The 17,275-nt window shown below is 42.6% G+C and overlaps 1 protein-coding gene across 1 annotated transcript in view; it reads right to left on the reverse strand.

Moving 5' to 3' along the window:
- Positions 1-17,275, reverse strand: part of syn3 (synapsin III) — a 96,882-nt gene that overhangs the window by 57,607 nt on the left and 22,000 nt on the right. Inside the window, exon 3 of the mRNA XM_084573595.1 lies at positions 12,141-12,232. Within this exon, the coding sequence (XP_084429721.1) occupies positions 12,141-12,232 (92 nt within the window). The remainder of the gene's footprint in view (positions 1-12,140; positions 12,233-17,275) is intronic.

Here is a 17,275-nt window from a genome sequence, read left to right on the forward strand (position 1 = left end):
TGTTGTCCAAAAGGATGAAGCCAGCTGCCTTTGGTATGACGTCAACATGATACTGAAAACTTTGGTGATTCCTTAACTAGTCAGGTCAGAGCTTTAATTTTTCTAGTATTTTGGTTTATGATCAATGATATCAGAGACATCAACATTCCTACAATCAGCTCTACTTTCTGTTTAGTGCTAATTATCAAATGGTAGCACATTTTTTTTAGGATTCTTTTTATTAAATGAACCACCTTTCTGTTTCACTCCTGACAGGGCTGTACTCAGCTCAGACACTGACATTGGCTCCTTAATCAGCTTAATCAGCACGTTAACACACTGTATCCGGGCCTTGTGTTTACAGTCAGGGGCTTTATTATTATTATGGGCTGGAGGTGTCGGGGCTGAAGGGCTGAAGGGGTGAGGAAATGCTCCTCGCACCACCTAATCGTTTTGGACCATCTATCCAATTAACACAACCTAATCCTTCCTTTACAGACTGTTCTGGGAGCGAGGCCAAGTGGCCAATCGAGCACCTGCAGGGCTCCTCTAAAGCAGCCATCGTTTCACATTAACACAGGGCATTCACTTTGACCACAGTCATCTTTTTTTTTTTTTTTACCTAATAATGTTTGCAGCTTTGCACAGAACACAGACTCTTGTCCAACAGGCATGCTATCACATGTCTCTTCATAGTTTAGATTTTTACACTGTAAATCTTTTTCCAAAAACAGTTCACAGTAAATGTGAGAATGCAAATTCCCACACTGTACCTTTTAAATGTTTTTTTCTCTCCATACAGATTACAGACAGGCCTTTATCTGCACAATTTGTAGTGTAGGTGATAATTTAGAGCATATTTCCATGCAAGTCCATACTTCGCACACAAAATAAAACACAGTGATTACAGTTCTGTTAGAGTCCTTGTACGACAACACAAATCTAAGATAAGATAATCCTTTAATTTATCCCACATATTTAGACCATAACAATGAAATGCAGCCACCCTCTGATATCGCAACCAATTTTCACTGATATTGTCCAAAGCACGAAGCCAGCTGACTTTGATATGACATCACCATGATGTCGAAAACTCTGGCAATCCCTTAACTTGTCATCAAGCAGCACTATCAGAGCTATCATTTTTGGATTTACATAGCAACTTCACATCTGCTCTGGAAAAATAAATTACGTACCTTTGTGGATCAAGGATCAGTTTAGACGAATCTGACATCTCATCGAAACAATTATTAAGTCAAAGTTCGAAATAACATTGCATAATTAAAGCTACATTTGGTCATTTTCGATACTAGCTACAAGATTGTCCAGTGTTTGGTGCTGGAATGGTTGACTACAATAGGCCTACAAAGGATTTTACTACAGGAAACAAGTGCTTGATGCAATATTTGAATCAAAACTATTCTGTGGGGCATACAACCAAAACAATGTACCTAAAGATACCAAAAGACTTTATAAAACTTACTGGAACTGTAAGAATTTGGTCATGATGAGGTGCATGAGGTCCCTTATAAATGACGTGATAAAATATGAATGTATGCTGCTTTAATACAGGAGTAAAATGACTTTATATCGTTAACTACAAGCCAACATCCAGTGCATACGGTACATAGCAACAGCTTTTACTAGATTAGCTGCAGATATAGACATTCACACATCACACATGCGCTTTAAAAATACGTGTGCCCATTAGCACAGGTAAAAACATTAAGACTGAGGGATGCATTTTGCGAGCTGAAATTACAACCAGGCCCTCCAACAGGCTCTGGTTCCTCAAGTGCTGCTTATGTTAGACGGCACGGACGAGACTGGCAGGATGGCTGAGGAGTGAGCCGGGCTCGGCGACAGAGCGACTGCAGCTGTTCCTGCTGCACTCAGCCACAGTGGCTACAGACCAAAGGCCCCGCTATTTATACTGGATTGAGCTGTTTATCGAGACTCCAGAACCAAGCCAGACTCAACGACTTCCTGATAAATGTGTGGGCCGATTCGTGTGATGAGAAGAGAAAAGCGGTCTGTTTAAGACTGCATCAGCAGTTTAATCAAGACATGTATTAACGCATCTTCTAAAATAAAACACAATTGCATTCAAGAAGGACCTGTCACGGCTGATTTTACATATTCTTAATTAATCTGTTCATTTTTAGCATTTGTATTTAGCAAATGTAAGAAAATGCTCATCACAACTTTCCAGAGCCTGAGACTTCATCGTTATATTGTTTAATTTTCCAAAAAACAAACCTATAAAAAAAGCACTGTTACAGAAGACCAGTGAAACCAACAATGCTGTTGGACATTACAGCACAACTGTTTTCTCAGTGTGTTGCTAAGTGCTCGCATGTAGAACACAGACTGAACCCTTGTGCTACCTCATTACCACAGAAAGGCCAGATGCAGAAGACATTCAGCACAGTGGGATGGCTTTCACCCGGCTACGGTTAATGGAAGCAGTGCCCTATAGCAGCGGAGCATCGCTGAGGTTTGTCACCCATTAACTTTTTGTTTTGTGTCTCTTCGCTCGTTCTGCCGAGGTAGGGCTCCCCTGCGAGTCTTGGATTAACACTAAAGCAGCACATTTGTGTTTCACGATCCGAATCGCTGGGGCCCTGGAGGCACCACTTGGCAGCCGATATGCTAATGTGGCCTTTGAATGGGTTATCAGTGGTGCAATAAAGGCTGATAAGAGGCACTGACGGGGGGGATAGCAGGGTCATAGATTAGGACATGCGGACAGAAAGTATCCATGTGGAATCATGAGACCACTCATACCACTTGAATAGTGGGCCAGCTGGAACAGATATCCATCAAGACTAGTCATTCTAAAAGCGAAATTTAGTAAGATAGGGACCGGCCAACTGGAACAGATATCCATCAAGACATCATTCTAACAGCGAAATAAACCTACGAAAAAAGGGAATGTGATTTAAATCAAAGTGAATTATTTCACCCCCAATGGAATAATTGAAAAAACTAACTTATATTTACCATCATCTAAACACGATTTATGGGTAGCTTACAAGGGACTGTGGCATGTCTCAAAAAGTAAAAATGCTTAAAGCTGCTACGATCTGTATTTTTATACACGGTCATGTGACTATTTTCTCATGAAAGGCACTGCTTGCAGTAATGTGCGGCATGATCATCTCTGTTTCACGCATTTCTATGGGGCATTTTGGCATCTTTCAGCTAACTCTGGTTTCACAGATTTAGCTCTAATGTTTTGGTTGAGTCTTACGGCTCTCATCAGAGTTATTTCCATGACGCCACTCAAATAAACCTATTCTACGCTACTTGTCCAGCACAAAACACCTGACCGAGAAATTTAGCAACTAGCTAGCTAATATAATGGAGCATTTAGTGGATAAATATATGGATATTTCACTCTAAAAATTAACAACAGTGTTAAAAGAAGAGTTAGTGAATAAGCAACTGTTTGCTAACTATATCAGATTGATGATGTGACACCAGTGGTAATAAAAGGTTGATCAGGTTTAATCCTGTGAGACAGAAAGATGCTCAAATAAGCGCCATTAAACATGTTTGAAGCCAGAACACCCAAATCGTAGCAGTCTGATTATTAACACAGAGCTGACTGTTATATAACACTATTATACAATTTACTGCACAACAGTGCCAACAGGATGTTTTCATCAGCATTCCTAGCGCAGGAGAGTATTCAACCTCAGGACAATATACTGCCATTTGGTCTCCAGATCCGTTTATCATACAGAATCTCTGACCTTCTAACAGGTTCCAAAGGGATGTCTGTAGGGTGGGGAACATTTGTCCTCATAACCGCCATGTGCCTGGCTCAAAAGCTGCTGAGGGCCTTATCCTCCTTCATCAGTCTGTCTCTCATTGATAAGGATAATCGCGGTAGAACTCGGTGGGAATGCCACAAATGTCAAACAGAACATACCGCGGCTCAGCACGGCGCTCGGATACAATGGTGCATTGTGCCATGCAGGCTCTCCGTCATCAGAGGGAAATGCACCTTGGAGAGAAATGTAGTATTTGTATGTCCTAGAAAAACTGGAAAAAACATTTTTTTGAAAGACTATGAACTGTAAACAGGAGATTATATGTATAACATTTTATCTACCTGAAGGTTGATGTTGTAAATAAGGTTTTAAAGAAAGTTTGAACTATTTTTTATTATACTGAAACACATCAGACCGTTGATTGATTAGATTTGTATCTAGGAATAATCTCATAAAACCTTATCCAAAGAACCCTGTGTCCCTTTCTGTGTACAGTGACTCCCTACAGCGCAGTCTAGCATCAACTTGTGGTTCCCTGGCCTGGATGTAGGACTCCTTGTGGTTGCGGCTTTGGCACCAAGCCCGGTGGCACCAGAGTGACCTGGCAGCATCTCAGACCCTGGGCGGTGGCCCGGTCAGTGCTGCCAGAGCCCTGGCTCGCCTCCAGCTGAAGTCCGGGGCTCATCTCTGTACCAGGCCGAACACAGCGAAGGTCATGAACAAGAGAAAAATAAGGCGCCAACAAATGAAATAAGACGGATTTATTTCGATTACACGTGTGAAATCTAAACAGGAGAGGGTGTAACTTAAGCACATCGACCAGCAAAACAAATTACAGAATGTTTAGTTGCTTAACAGTGATTACGTTGAGGATTTGGAGAAGAGTCCCATGGGAGGCAGATGTAATGAGGAAAGGAGCTGCAAGAGCAATGGAGTGCCAAATGACCTCTGGCAGAGAGGGAAATGAGTGTTGTTAGGAGTTTGAGTGAATTAGCGAGGCCATTTGTATTCATGGCTATATTACAAAAGCAGAGATGGTGGAGTGGGCCTCACGGCCGCTGTATGCTTTCATTACAGTCACAGCGCTTCTAAAGGAAACCACCCTCAGGTCGCCCAAAGCCATGTCTGCACTCAGCGTGTCTGTGAACGGGATTTATTTGCTCGGTAACAAGATGAACCTGTCTGAGGTATTAGGTGTTGAGGCTGCTCCAGGCTTCCCTGATTAAAATGGACTTTTAAGGGGGTCAAGGGAAGGGGGGTGCTTCAGGATTTTCTCTGATTGTCTCTCTGTGTGTGTGTGTGGTGTAAGTGGTAAATTGTCACCTGAGGAAACCAAAGGAGGGAAGTCTTGTTGTGTGTGCTGAAGGGATTGAAAGTGGGGGTGGCCCGTTCTGGCTGAGACTGGTAGCTTTCAGCGAAGAAAATTAAATAGAAGGAGGAAAAAAAAAAAAAAAGAATCAGACAAGGATCTGCTAATGTAATCCGGCCGCCTCCTTCCCGCCATCTGTGGGACTGAGAATGGCGAGGAATGTGACAAGGCAGTTCGACCAGGGCGGTCGGGAACCCCACACACAGAAAAAAAAAGAAAAAAAAACGCCCATCTGCACAAATGATTCAATGTATTGTTGAAACAAGTCTGCCTCATTTAGTGAAATCCCATCCGCCAATATAAGATATGTTTTTAGGACTGAAGTTGTATGTGATACCATCAAGAAAATAATAAAGAAGCATTCTTTAAATAAGAACATGTTAAAATGTTGGCATTCTAAGAACTGTTAAATGGTACCATGTTGAGTTTTTGGCCCCAATAGCACTATGGAGTACTGTTTTTAGAATCTATGTCCAGTTTTGTTTTTGTGCCTTCATGTCAATCCACCCGATCCAATATTGTATTAGTACTGATCAGAAAACACCATGACAGATCCTTAAAAGTGAACACAAAGCAAGTAGAGCTCCCCCTGGTGGCTGGATGCAGTATAGGTCATAAGCTCCACCCCCTTAACGTTAGAGGATGGGACTTGGGCTGAACTAAGGCTAAACATCGTACACATCGTAATAATATTTTCCAGAGATGTTAAGTAGTTAATATAATGATGAAGCAAGTCCAAGTGTCCATTTTTATGATAAGTTACATTTATGTATTTGACGCTATAAAAACAGGATGTGACATCACGATGATGACTGTTGTGACTGATAATTGCCATCGACAAAACTCGCCAGATGGCGCAGCCTGTATCCCTGGAATTCTAGCTTCAGTTTAAGCATTGGGAGGAAGGAAATGGAGTCATCCATTTTTACCACAGTCTACGGTCCTGATCCATATATCGATAGCTATAGTTATGCATTATTACAGCTTCTTTGTGCGTTGTTGCAAATATCCTAGCATCACATACAAATCAAACTATTCGTGTTATTTTTGTCTATGGCGCTGTTATGAACTCATGGTTGCGTTCAGTTACGCAAAATCCCCCACAGGTTTTACCATTTAATTTAAAAATACAAGGCAACAACCCGAAGTACGCAAGCTGCTCAACAAAAGAGTGCCTAAAGGCAGAAAAAAACTAAATGAATGTTTTGGAATGGTCAGGTCAAAGTCCTGGACTTAATCCAATAAAAATGTTGTGGACGGACCTGAAACAAGGAGTTAACATGAGGAAACCATCCCAACATTTCAGAATTGAAGTGGTTCTATACTGAGAAAGTTCCTCTAAACCGCTGTAGACGACTGATCAGCAGTTACTGGAAATGTTTATTTCCAGTAACTGCTGTTATTGCTGCACAATGGGGCGTCACACCAGATGAAACGCTGAAAACAAGCTGTTGACATCAGCAGCACTATGCTTTTTACAAGATATTGCCTGTTTTGTTTTCGTGGCTTAATGTCAATGTATGCATTATTCCTGATCCATATCTACGGCTTCAGCTACGAACTGTTCTACTATTCAACTATCCAAGCCTCGTACAAATCAAACTGTTATCATGGTTATGAGCTCATGGTTGCTTTCAGTTACACACAAACCAAAACTTCTCCGGTTTTATTATTTAGCATTTCTGATATCCTACAATTTCACTGATTGCATCGTGCAATCGTATTTACTTAATACATAGTCAATCATTAATCTTGAATGGAACCCTTTCACATCAAAATTAGTTTCAGATGAGAAAAATTGTAAAAGAGAGAGGCAGATAGACAGAATGGAAGCAGCACTAACAAAATATTTTTGGCCTGGAATGGGTTAATAATGAGCCTAGTGTAAGCATAATGATCCGTACATGATCATGTGTCAAATCTATTAACGGAACTTCATATTAAAATCCAGTTGAACTGGCTCGAATAGCTTCACCGAGATTCAGTGTTCGTGTAAGAGTCAGAACCCTCACGGGTCCAATAATGTGTGCAGCAGAGTTAATTAGGTCCTCTAAGAGCACTTAAACGTTCTTTTTTTCATGAATTCCGGCGCTTGCCATGCTAAAGGTTCAGTGTTAAATGACAGAAATCACTCCCAACAGTCTAAAACCTGCTTTAATGTCTACGTTCACATTTCAGGCATCTGGCTGCTCCCCAAAACTCCAGCTCAATAAACTCCTCAATCACCAACAGTTAACACGCCCACTGCTCCACATTAATCACCACTAATTAATCATCTGGTTTTATTAACCTCAGGAGGAGCTCTGAGAAGATGGCAGAGGAGAGGAACGCTGCTCTGTGGCTTATCATTCTTTGGCGTCCCTCACCCATCGTTCAGCCAGACCAGCGTTCCCAGCTTTGAGCCGAGCAGCTCGCTGGAGGTTTTGGCAGCACAGAGCGGAGGAGCTAAAGGGCTGACTACAGCAGTGCAGCAAGGAACAACGTGCTGCAACTACTGTACCTTGAGGCGTGTCGCTCTGCTGTACTGCAGGCTCTGCGAGGCTTGCCACGTTGCACGTCGCACATAGTGATATGTACAGCTCAGGCCGTAAGTATTTGGACAGCCGCACTTTATTTTGTTCTTCGGGGTCTGTTCCTCAGCGCATTCAATTTGAAAAAAACATAATGGGTACTATCTCAAAGTGCCAACTCTCAGCTTTTAGGTGAGTCAGCTTGCACCAATACAGAAAGAAGGGTCTTGGGGATAAAGTGGCCAAGTTTAATGGTCCAAAAGTAATCTGAGAGATTCACATGATAGGCAGGCACTGTCTGAAATCACCAACTCATAGATAGCAGCAGACAAGCATTAAAGGGGAGACTTGGCACTTCAATGTGATTTAAAACACCTAATCTGAAAATGATGGTGCTGCAGGCCCTGAAGATCAAATACAGTGTGTTCATACACTTACGTGCAGACCTCCTCGATCAAAATGAGATTTTTTTTCATCTCTCCCTTGTCCCATCACCTTTAAATCACTTCAGAAAGTATTGCGTGCACTCATCCCCGCGTTGTAAAATAATAATCCTGGAATGAAGCACTGTATGCGCGCTAATATGGTCAAATCAAATCTGCCATACACAGATCAGCCACAAGGTTAGCACCACCAACTGCTCAAATGAAAGATGTATTGTTCCTCTGGGGGACCTGGGTTCTGGCGTTTATGCATTTATGTTATGAATACCACCTGAACATTGTTGCAGACCAAGCACACCCCCATGACAATGGCAAAAGGTTGTTGCGTTCATCCCGGCGACATGCCAAGGCTACCTTCTTCTGTTGCTCCATAGACTAGCTCTAATGCTCACATATCCATTGTCGGGCTTTGGGCAGTGGACGGGGGTCAGCATGGGCACCCTGACCACTCTGTGGAAACACAGCCCCGTACAAACTGTGATGCACTGTACGTTAAGACACATTTCTACCAGAACAAACATTAACCTTTTCATCAGTTTGAGCAACAGTAGCTGTCTGTTGGACCGGGCCACACGGGCTAGCCTTCGTTCCCAGCGATCAGCATTGAACCTTGGTCGCCCGTTCACCGCTTAACCTTCCTTGGACCACTTTTGATAGGAACAACCCCACAAGAGCTGCAAAGTCACTCAAATATTTCTACTTGCTTATTCTTCCTGCTACTAACGCATCAACTACCTAATATATATCCCTCCCACTGACGTGTGCCATTATTAGGTGTTATTCAGTTGACCAGTGATTATGCAGGTGGTCATAATGTTATGGCTAGTAAGAGTATGTCCTACTTGCAATCCAATGTTTGCAAAACATACACATTACACATGACCAGATTTGCTTGCTTAGCCTATACATAAGGTATCACATGAGGTTCATTGTCTCCCTTCCACTGGACATGTTTAAACATACAGTCGGTCATATTTTTCTAATGCACAGTCAAGAGGGACAGAAACCTGACTGCATAAACAGCAGTGAAACCACAGAGCTGTGAGAAAGTGTGGCGCTGCGTGGAGTCGGCAGAGGGGATGCGTTCAGAGAGCATGCCTGCAGACAGAGGTCAGAGGTCACGCCGCCGTTAAGACATCATCCGGGAGACAAATGGAAAAGCTCGAAGCTGCTTTAAACATATACAGTGCGGAGTTAAACATGCCTGTGTGCATGTGCGCAAGCCTCACACCGACACGGGGGAAAATGTAATCACACCGAGGCCTCTTAATTAGTCCACGGACACATTACAACACTCTTCTGGCTGAGAGTTAAACACGTTGCTATGAAAGAAATGCCTAGCTTTCACTGGCCATGATCTGTGTCTGAAAGGGACAGGCTCTAATCAGTTTACACAGTTACACAGCCCAATCTCTCCGCCAACGAGCCCTCCAGTGTCTCACCCGATGAGGAGACATGACGACTGATGGAAACAAAGCAAGGCTCGCAGTCTGAGCTTGAGACTTTCCAGTTGTAGGAACATTATACATTCATCAACCAATCAGAGCGCTCACTTCAAACAACCTCTACACTATTTCTAGCAGAGCTCAGAGCAGGAATGATGAACTGCTGCAGCTCTTCGGCAGTGAACGTTGGCGTTTGCGAGCAAGGCAGCACTCACACCATCTGCATCCAATTTGGCCTCTCTATCATTACAGCAATATCACCAAAGAATATCCGACCCACACAATAACCTCATTGTCAACTCTTGACAACAGGTTGCATTGTAACATCAGCCGCATTAGCGCCCCTGGTCAGCGATTATTCTCACTTGACTTGTGCTGCGTGTTCAGATCATTTCCCGTAACTGTGCAGAGCTCGGGCCAAAAACACAGAGTGGCTGATTATTCTGCGAGAAGGCTACAGTGAGTGCTGGTGGGTTGACAGTGAATGGTATGCACATGCACAGATATTTAGATAATACTGGGTATTGTGGGCCAATTTAAAGGGATAGATGGGGTTTCTTTTAAGTGGGGTCGTATGAAGTACTTATCCATAGTCAGTGTAATACCTGTGGTTGATAGTGACACAGAAGCCAAACAGAGAACTGCTGTCAATAGGGTCAGCAGCAAAACATATACTAATCAGATATAACATTATGATTGACTGGTTATCTTTATAAGTTAGAGCTCAAAGGGATAACAGATTATTTCATTATCATGGGGAGTGAAGGTTCAATCCAAGAGACGAGGTACTGCTGCTCAAATTGATGAAAAAGTTAAGGCTGGTTCTGATAGAAAGCTGTCAGAACACACTGTACAATTTGTTTTGTATGTGGCTGCATAGGCACCAACAATGGGGACATGAGCATCGGAACTAGAACACGGCGCAATGGAAGAATGTGGCCTGGTCTGAAGAATCATGTTTTTTTTTTTACACTTATGGATGACCTGATGCCTGTGTGTCTTAAAATCCACCAGACTCCACCGACTTCTTTTGGACCTGGCATTCATGCGGATGTTACTTAGACATGTAGCACCCACCTAGACCAGACCAGACACCCCCACCCCACAGCAATGACACTCCTTGATGGCAGCAGCCATCCCAGACACACACACAAAAACTATTTAGGAACAACTAAAAAAAAACATGAAGAACAGCACAAGGTGTTGACCTGGCCTCCAAATTCACTAGAACCCAAACTGATCAAGTATCTGTGGGATGATCCACAGAGGCCCCTCCCCTCAACCCACAGGCCCCAAATGCCCCCACTAACAACGTTATGTTGCCAGACACCACAGGACACCCTCAGAAGGCCCATGTCCATTCTCTGAACTGTATGGAGGAACAAGGGTGACCTACACAATATTAGGACGGTGGTCATAATGTTATGCCTGATCGGTGTATATGCCAAGCAGATTCATTTGTCATTCATTTGCATTTCTGTTTCTGGCCACCTGTCAAATACGAGTCCAGTTTTCACTTTTGAGCTCTGTTTTGGTTTCCACCAAGTACCATCTGGTCCCTGAAAAGCATAACGTTTAATCTTCTCATCTTCTGTGTGCAGTTTACAGCTGGACAAGGAGCATAAACACACGTTTTTACTATTAGTAAAGAAGCAGTACGCTGAGGCTAATTATAATTCAAATGAAAACAAGTTGAAACAAGGACAACTGGACTCATAGGGTTTCTTTAAGATGGTTTGCCTCTCATCTACATTGGCTTCTTCTGGGATGAGTGGCAACAAGTCTACAGCTCTGGCTGCACTTGTTTCAACTTGTTTTTTTGGCTATACCATGACCTGGATGACTGAGAACCTTCAAAGAAAATTCAAAGTGATGAGCATAAACCGAAAGACTGATTGAAGCTCTGCTGGTTAATAATTATCTGCACCTTCATGACCACTTCTACATTACAACTGGTCATATGAGTCACTGGTAATATCAAAATGCTGACCATCGCTGTCTTATTGTGTCCTCAAGGAACGTGAAGTCAGTTAAAATGCTTCCTGGGCTGAGGCTGCTACTGCCACTGCAAAACGAAAGTTCTGTTTTTAAATCGAATAACTCACCCAAGACAGGAGTCTTGGTTGAGACAAACTTTCACTATGATTGCTGGCATGTAGATGATGTATGTATAAGTGGTTGTCGTTACTGTCAGGCCACAACAGCTCCATTGAAGGGTTTTATGACTAAAAAAAGACTAGACCGCAAAGATTACCTTAAATAGCTTCCTGTTTACCACAGCTTGCTGGCACGGCAACCAGTGGCCTAATACAGTAGGTATTAAGTTTTGCCGGAAGGCTAATCAGACTGCTTACTCAGACTGCTTACTCAGACTGCTACTGGTACGACTACTGGTTGTATAACAACACAAGTAGACAAGAAAACAGTGGGGACAAGATGTATTAATGATTAAGATGAATATTTCAAAACCTGTCTTTGAGTTTTCCATTGGCGTAATCACATCAGAGCTTTGATTTCCTCCTGAGTGCAAGTTTTTTTGTACACAGCCATGCTCACCACCACAGAGAGAAAAGAACTCTCTGTGGTGGGCGAGATTGCGTGGGCGAGCGTCTCACCTGACCACTTTGGTGCCGCCTTTGTTGACCTGCATGTCCACCATACATCCTGAGCTGACGTAGGAGGCCAGGTTAATGTCTGAGAATTCAGCCTGGGGAGAGCAAAGACATGAGACACGTTTAGAGCAGATCCGACAACAACATACTGTATGCGTTCAAGTCTGCGAACAGTGACTAAACTCCCTGACTCAGTACTCCAATGCCTTCGGGTTTCCTTACAGAAACATATTAAGTCAAAGTGAAAGTAAAACAGTTTCTTGTGCCATGCTCCTCAAAGTCATGTGATGGAGCCACAGATGTGTTCCAGCACTTTAACTTGGCGATCGTCCCTATGCTTAAAAAACATCATTTGACATTTCTGCATGGAAGAGACAAAAGACAAGAGACAGAGGGAGCTGGTGAGAGAAGGCAAATTAAGTTATCCCCAGTCTGGTGCCTCCTGGACAGTGAGGGCCTTGTGAAAGGCCGTAGCCCGGCTACCTAATCACTCAGTCAAACTCCCAGAAATACTAGAAAGGAGGGGCGGCATTCCACTTCTGGGAATGGACCATCTGGATGCACAGAACCACAGAAGGACAATTGGATTGTCCTTGTAATGATTGTCACCGCAGCCCAGAAATCTACTCATGCCAAAGCCAAATTTGGCAATTTAGCAGACTTTTTCACAAAAGGTTTCTTATGTAACTGTGTACATGCAGTGTGGGGAAAAAAGTGCTTGTCCTCTGGTGAAGGTTGGGTTCTTTCTGTATTATAATACAATGTATGAAAATATAGTTCCTGTTAGTCAAAATATGAAGCCACAATGCAGCCGCTTTAAAGTGACTTTGGAATTTATTCTGAATTACGTGGAAGTCAATCACATCCGAATTCCTGTAAGTAGGAGACTAAGATCCTACAAAGGCAGTAAAGTTATAGATCTGTGATGGTTGCTAGTACACTGCCACATATCTGTCACAATGTCACCCAAACGCTAGTTGGCGCTGTGTCTTTTTTGCCAGTGGGGTTCATTTTTGTTTGTACTTCCTGCTTCACTTTCAACAATGGCGACTGAAACTTTCACAGAAATTTTGGCGTAGTTGAACCTCCTCAGTTAAGCTTTCCTCGATGTGTTCCATCTTTATTTATCCAAAACACTCAATTCGAAAATTGCGGAGATGGAGAAGCAGCCGGAAATACTAAAACAGAAATATTCTACTTCACAGCTCTTGCGGTTTGCGTCACCGCAATGCGTAATTGCATTTCTGGGCTGTCGCCATAGCTAAGGCCCCAAATTGGCGCAGAAGCCTCAACCGCCTATTAGTATTCCGCTTTTCCCAAACAAGGTCCATGCAGTACAGTTACCTTAGCCTGTATGTAGCCTGAAAGGCAATATCCAAGGCAGCAAAAAATAAAAGCACATTATTTAGTAAATCAAACAGAAAAGTATGGTTCTAGGGATGGTAGTTAGTGCTCATTCAAATCTTTCAACAACTATTTAATGGGTTGTCATGAAAATTAACTTTCTGTGGTGATCTGAATGATTAGGTTTTGGCATTCAAGTTCACAACAACCTGCTTTACTGTGAACACGCTCCGCATTAGTCTTCAGAGGAGAGGTAGAGGCATTGCTGAAAATGTCTTCAGTCAATTTGACACTGCGTGATCACACATATCCCATGCTTCCTGACAAGACTGATCAGTGTCGGGATCTGCTCCAGGTACACAAAGCCCTAGAGGGAGGCTAAACAGCAACCAGTTGACCTCAAACATGAAACCCTGCCATTTGTTAGTCCTCACAACTCTTTAAAGTATGAGACGTGACACTAATGTAGCGTATTTAATAGGCCCTAAACAACCAGCCTGCCGACTCTCTGTGGAACAACAAAAATTCAATTTGACAAGATGTGGTTGACTACCAGACCAAACACTACGCTGGGAACATGGCTGCATTTTATTTATCCGTGAGCGCTCCGAACCTGAGTCAGCCGTGGGCCAGAGTCAATAACTCACTGTCTCTTAACGCTGCTGCGTGTTACAATGAAATATGACTCAAAGGAAAACTAATCAAGTGAAAATGTCATCCACAGAAGTGTCAAACTTAGAGCCAAAGAGTTCAGTTTGTTTTTCAGCTCTGCTGTTAATGTCACATGACTAGGACATGCAGCCACTGAGGACACAGAAAAACACCATTGTAAAGCATGTCAGCACTGTTTTAGGTTGGAGACCTTCTTAGTGACTGGAACTGTATCAATGTGTATCGCACAAAACAAGATAATTCATCTATTTTCAGTAGCATAATATTTTCATGATTGTGATTTTACACAGATATTTCGTTAATTTCTGGTTAAGCTTCTGAAAAGGATGCATTGCCTTTTGAAGCAAAGCCTTGCACACGTGTAGAGCATATGGCTATTCCAGCTAATCAAAGAAACTGGTTTGTGACTGGAGGGTTGATGGATTCAATCCTGAACTGGCTAGATAAATAAATACAAAATGCAAGAATCCCTTTGTAGTTGTATTTGAAAGGTTTGCACAAAGCATTTGTGAAGACCGAAGGAAAAGTTCCCTTTTAAGTACAAAGACCAGATCACTGTCTTTTTCAGCCCTCCACCACGACTCTATTTTAAAGCTTGATAGCTAATGGTGGTACATGAGCCTACAGTCCTACAGCTGCTCCGGTCAACATTTTTATATTAGTAAGAAGTCAGATTGCAATGGGTAACGCGAAAGACGTCACTTGTAGTGGCCAAAACCACCAAGGAATAGAACTCAGCAGTAGTTTTCATTGAGCATTTTGTAGTTTTCCAGCTGGTTGTTTTGGATTTACTGCCAAAACTACACTGTTTACCGTTTTGATTCACTCGTCTAATCAGATTTGTTCCAAGCCGGCGAAAAGCTAATAAACCATCTCCATGTTACCAGTCAGGCAACAAACAGCAGAGCAAAGAAGGCTGGCGATCACACGGTTACTGCCATATGTATATAACCTTCAAAGACTGGTGGAAAACAAAACAGGGAACACAAGGAGAGTGAACACCAGTAGACCTGAAACTGTTTGACTGTCATGAAAATGAATGACCATTCTATCTTTAGGTGGTGAAATCTGAATGAATTCAAGGACGAACTTTAAGGCCTTAAGCAATGCCTTCACTTTTATATCTAGCGCTACCATCAGGTCAAAAATAAAAGGTGTCCACTGGTTTGATTTATGACTGAATAACCCGAAAACCAGTGGCATTCCCATCAGCTTCAAATGTATTTTGGACTGGACTATTACTAGACTGGACTCGTTTGAGTCAAAGCCTAAAACTAAACTTAAACTTAACCCTAACCCTGGACTGGACTTATTTAAGTTACTTAAGGTAAGTTACTTATTTAAGTTATTTAAGGTACTGGACTGGACCTGGATGACTGAGAATCTTCACAGACAATGGTATTTCGTGCTCAGTGTTTTCGGGTACGTTCACCACATCAACTTTATATTAATTCAGTTAGATCTGCAAGTCTTAAAGGGGAACTACTGTTTTTTACAACCTGGACCTTATTTTTGGCATAAAATATGGTCGTTTACTCACCCATATAACTTTTGTGTAATTTGTATTCCTTCGGGAGATATTTAGATCTGCGTACATCCATGTAGTGGGAGTGACTGGGGCACCGAAACGCAGCCATGAAACTCGTTCGACAGTCAGCTTGTTTACCTGTAATTTGCTACTGCTAGTTTTTTTGCAACATGTCTGAATATTTTTCCGATTCTGAGGTTGTGGACGAACCATAGCAGTAGCAAATTACAGGTAAACAAACCGACCGCGCGGCGCTCAGAGACGACATCATCCAGGTCAGAAGACATTATTCGGGGTCTGTAAGTCAGGATAACAGCTAACTCCGGACGCAACAGGGAATAGCACTAGCATACGATAACAAAATATTGGTGAAATGAACGAGTTTGGCAGCGGATAATGCGTTATTTAGAGGCTGCGTTTCAGTGCCCCAGTCACTCCCACTATATGGATATACGCTGATCTAATTGTCTCACAAATTACACAAAAGTTATATGGGTGAGTAAACAAGCGTATTTTATGCCAGAAATAAGGTCCAGGTTGTAAAAAACAGTAGTTCCCCTTTAAGAAGGAAACAGCAACAATTTAGAACTACACTAAAAACAACAAGTGTAATCATAAATTTTTGCTGTCAATTGATATTTCTGATTTGCCCAAAAACATATGTATACCAAAAACAAGTGTTGATTCTTTGATATTCTGTGCTCCAAAACAAACCAATCCTGAACTAAGCTGCTATGCTGTGTGTGGTTCAACCTTCATGCAAAGCAACACGTCTCATACATCAGCTTTCAGAAATGGCAACGCCGATGGAGATTGAAGCAAATCCTCCAGCTGACCCTCTACTCAACCCAGTTCTTGCATAGTTAGTCAAATCCGTTGCTACTTCCATATTCTCATGCTACGACCGTCACTCGAGACTTTTAAGCCTGCTTTACTGAGCTTTACATCGGCTTTCATCTACACAGAAAGGGAATATTATCAGCAATATTCTCTCTGAGATAAATTTCCCTTTCATCCAGTGCTGTGGCCCATGTAAACTCACGGGGGAGTGAGTCGGCTTTGAAAAGAATGTGGCAATGAAGAAAGAAGAAAAAAAAACACCCACTTCTTTTATTTATTGTTTTGCTCTCTCAGAGGAAGAGCAGGGGCGAGTAAATGCCATAATCTTATTTAATGGACTACGAGGCGCCACTCACGCTCAGTGTGCCTCAAGGACATGCACTTGGCTCCGATCCTTTCCTCAGCTCTTCTCTACTGATACCTCTGAAAGAAACATCTGTGTGCTCAGCACCGCACGCCTTGCCAAAAAAGACTCCTAAAAGCATAACACACCCAAATGCACAAAGACTGCATGACACATGTACACATCACCTCCCCTTCCAAGCAAATCCCATCCCAAACACAGGGGCCTACGATGACTTTTGCTGCGGCCAGATAAAGCCAGAGAGTGGGCAAGATTCTGGCAAAAGTTGTGCATTACATGCTGTCTCTGATTGGCTGGTCCTGGCTAAGAGGAGTGCTAACAGCCCCTGTCATTGGGCAGTAATGGATGAAGTGGCCGGAGCAGGGCTTAGGCCCAGAAGCCAGGACGGGA

The sequence above is a fragment of the Chelon labrosus genome (assembly GCF_963514085.1).
Source record: "Chelon labrosus genome assembly, chromosome: 23".
In the NCBI taxonomy this organism is placed as follows: domain Eukaryota; kingdom Metazoa; phylum Chordata; class Actinopteri; order Mugiliformes; family Mugilidae; genus Chelon; species Chelon labrosus.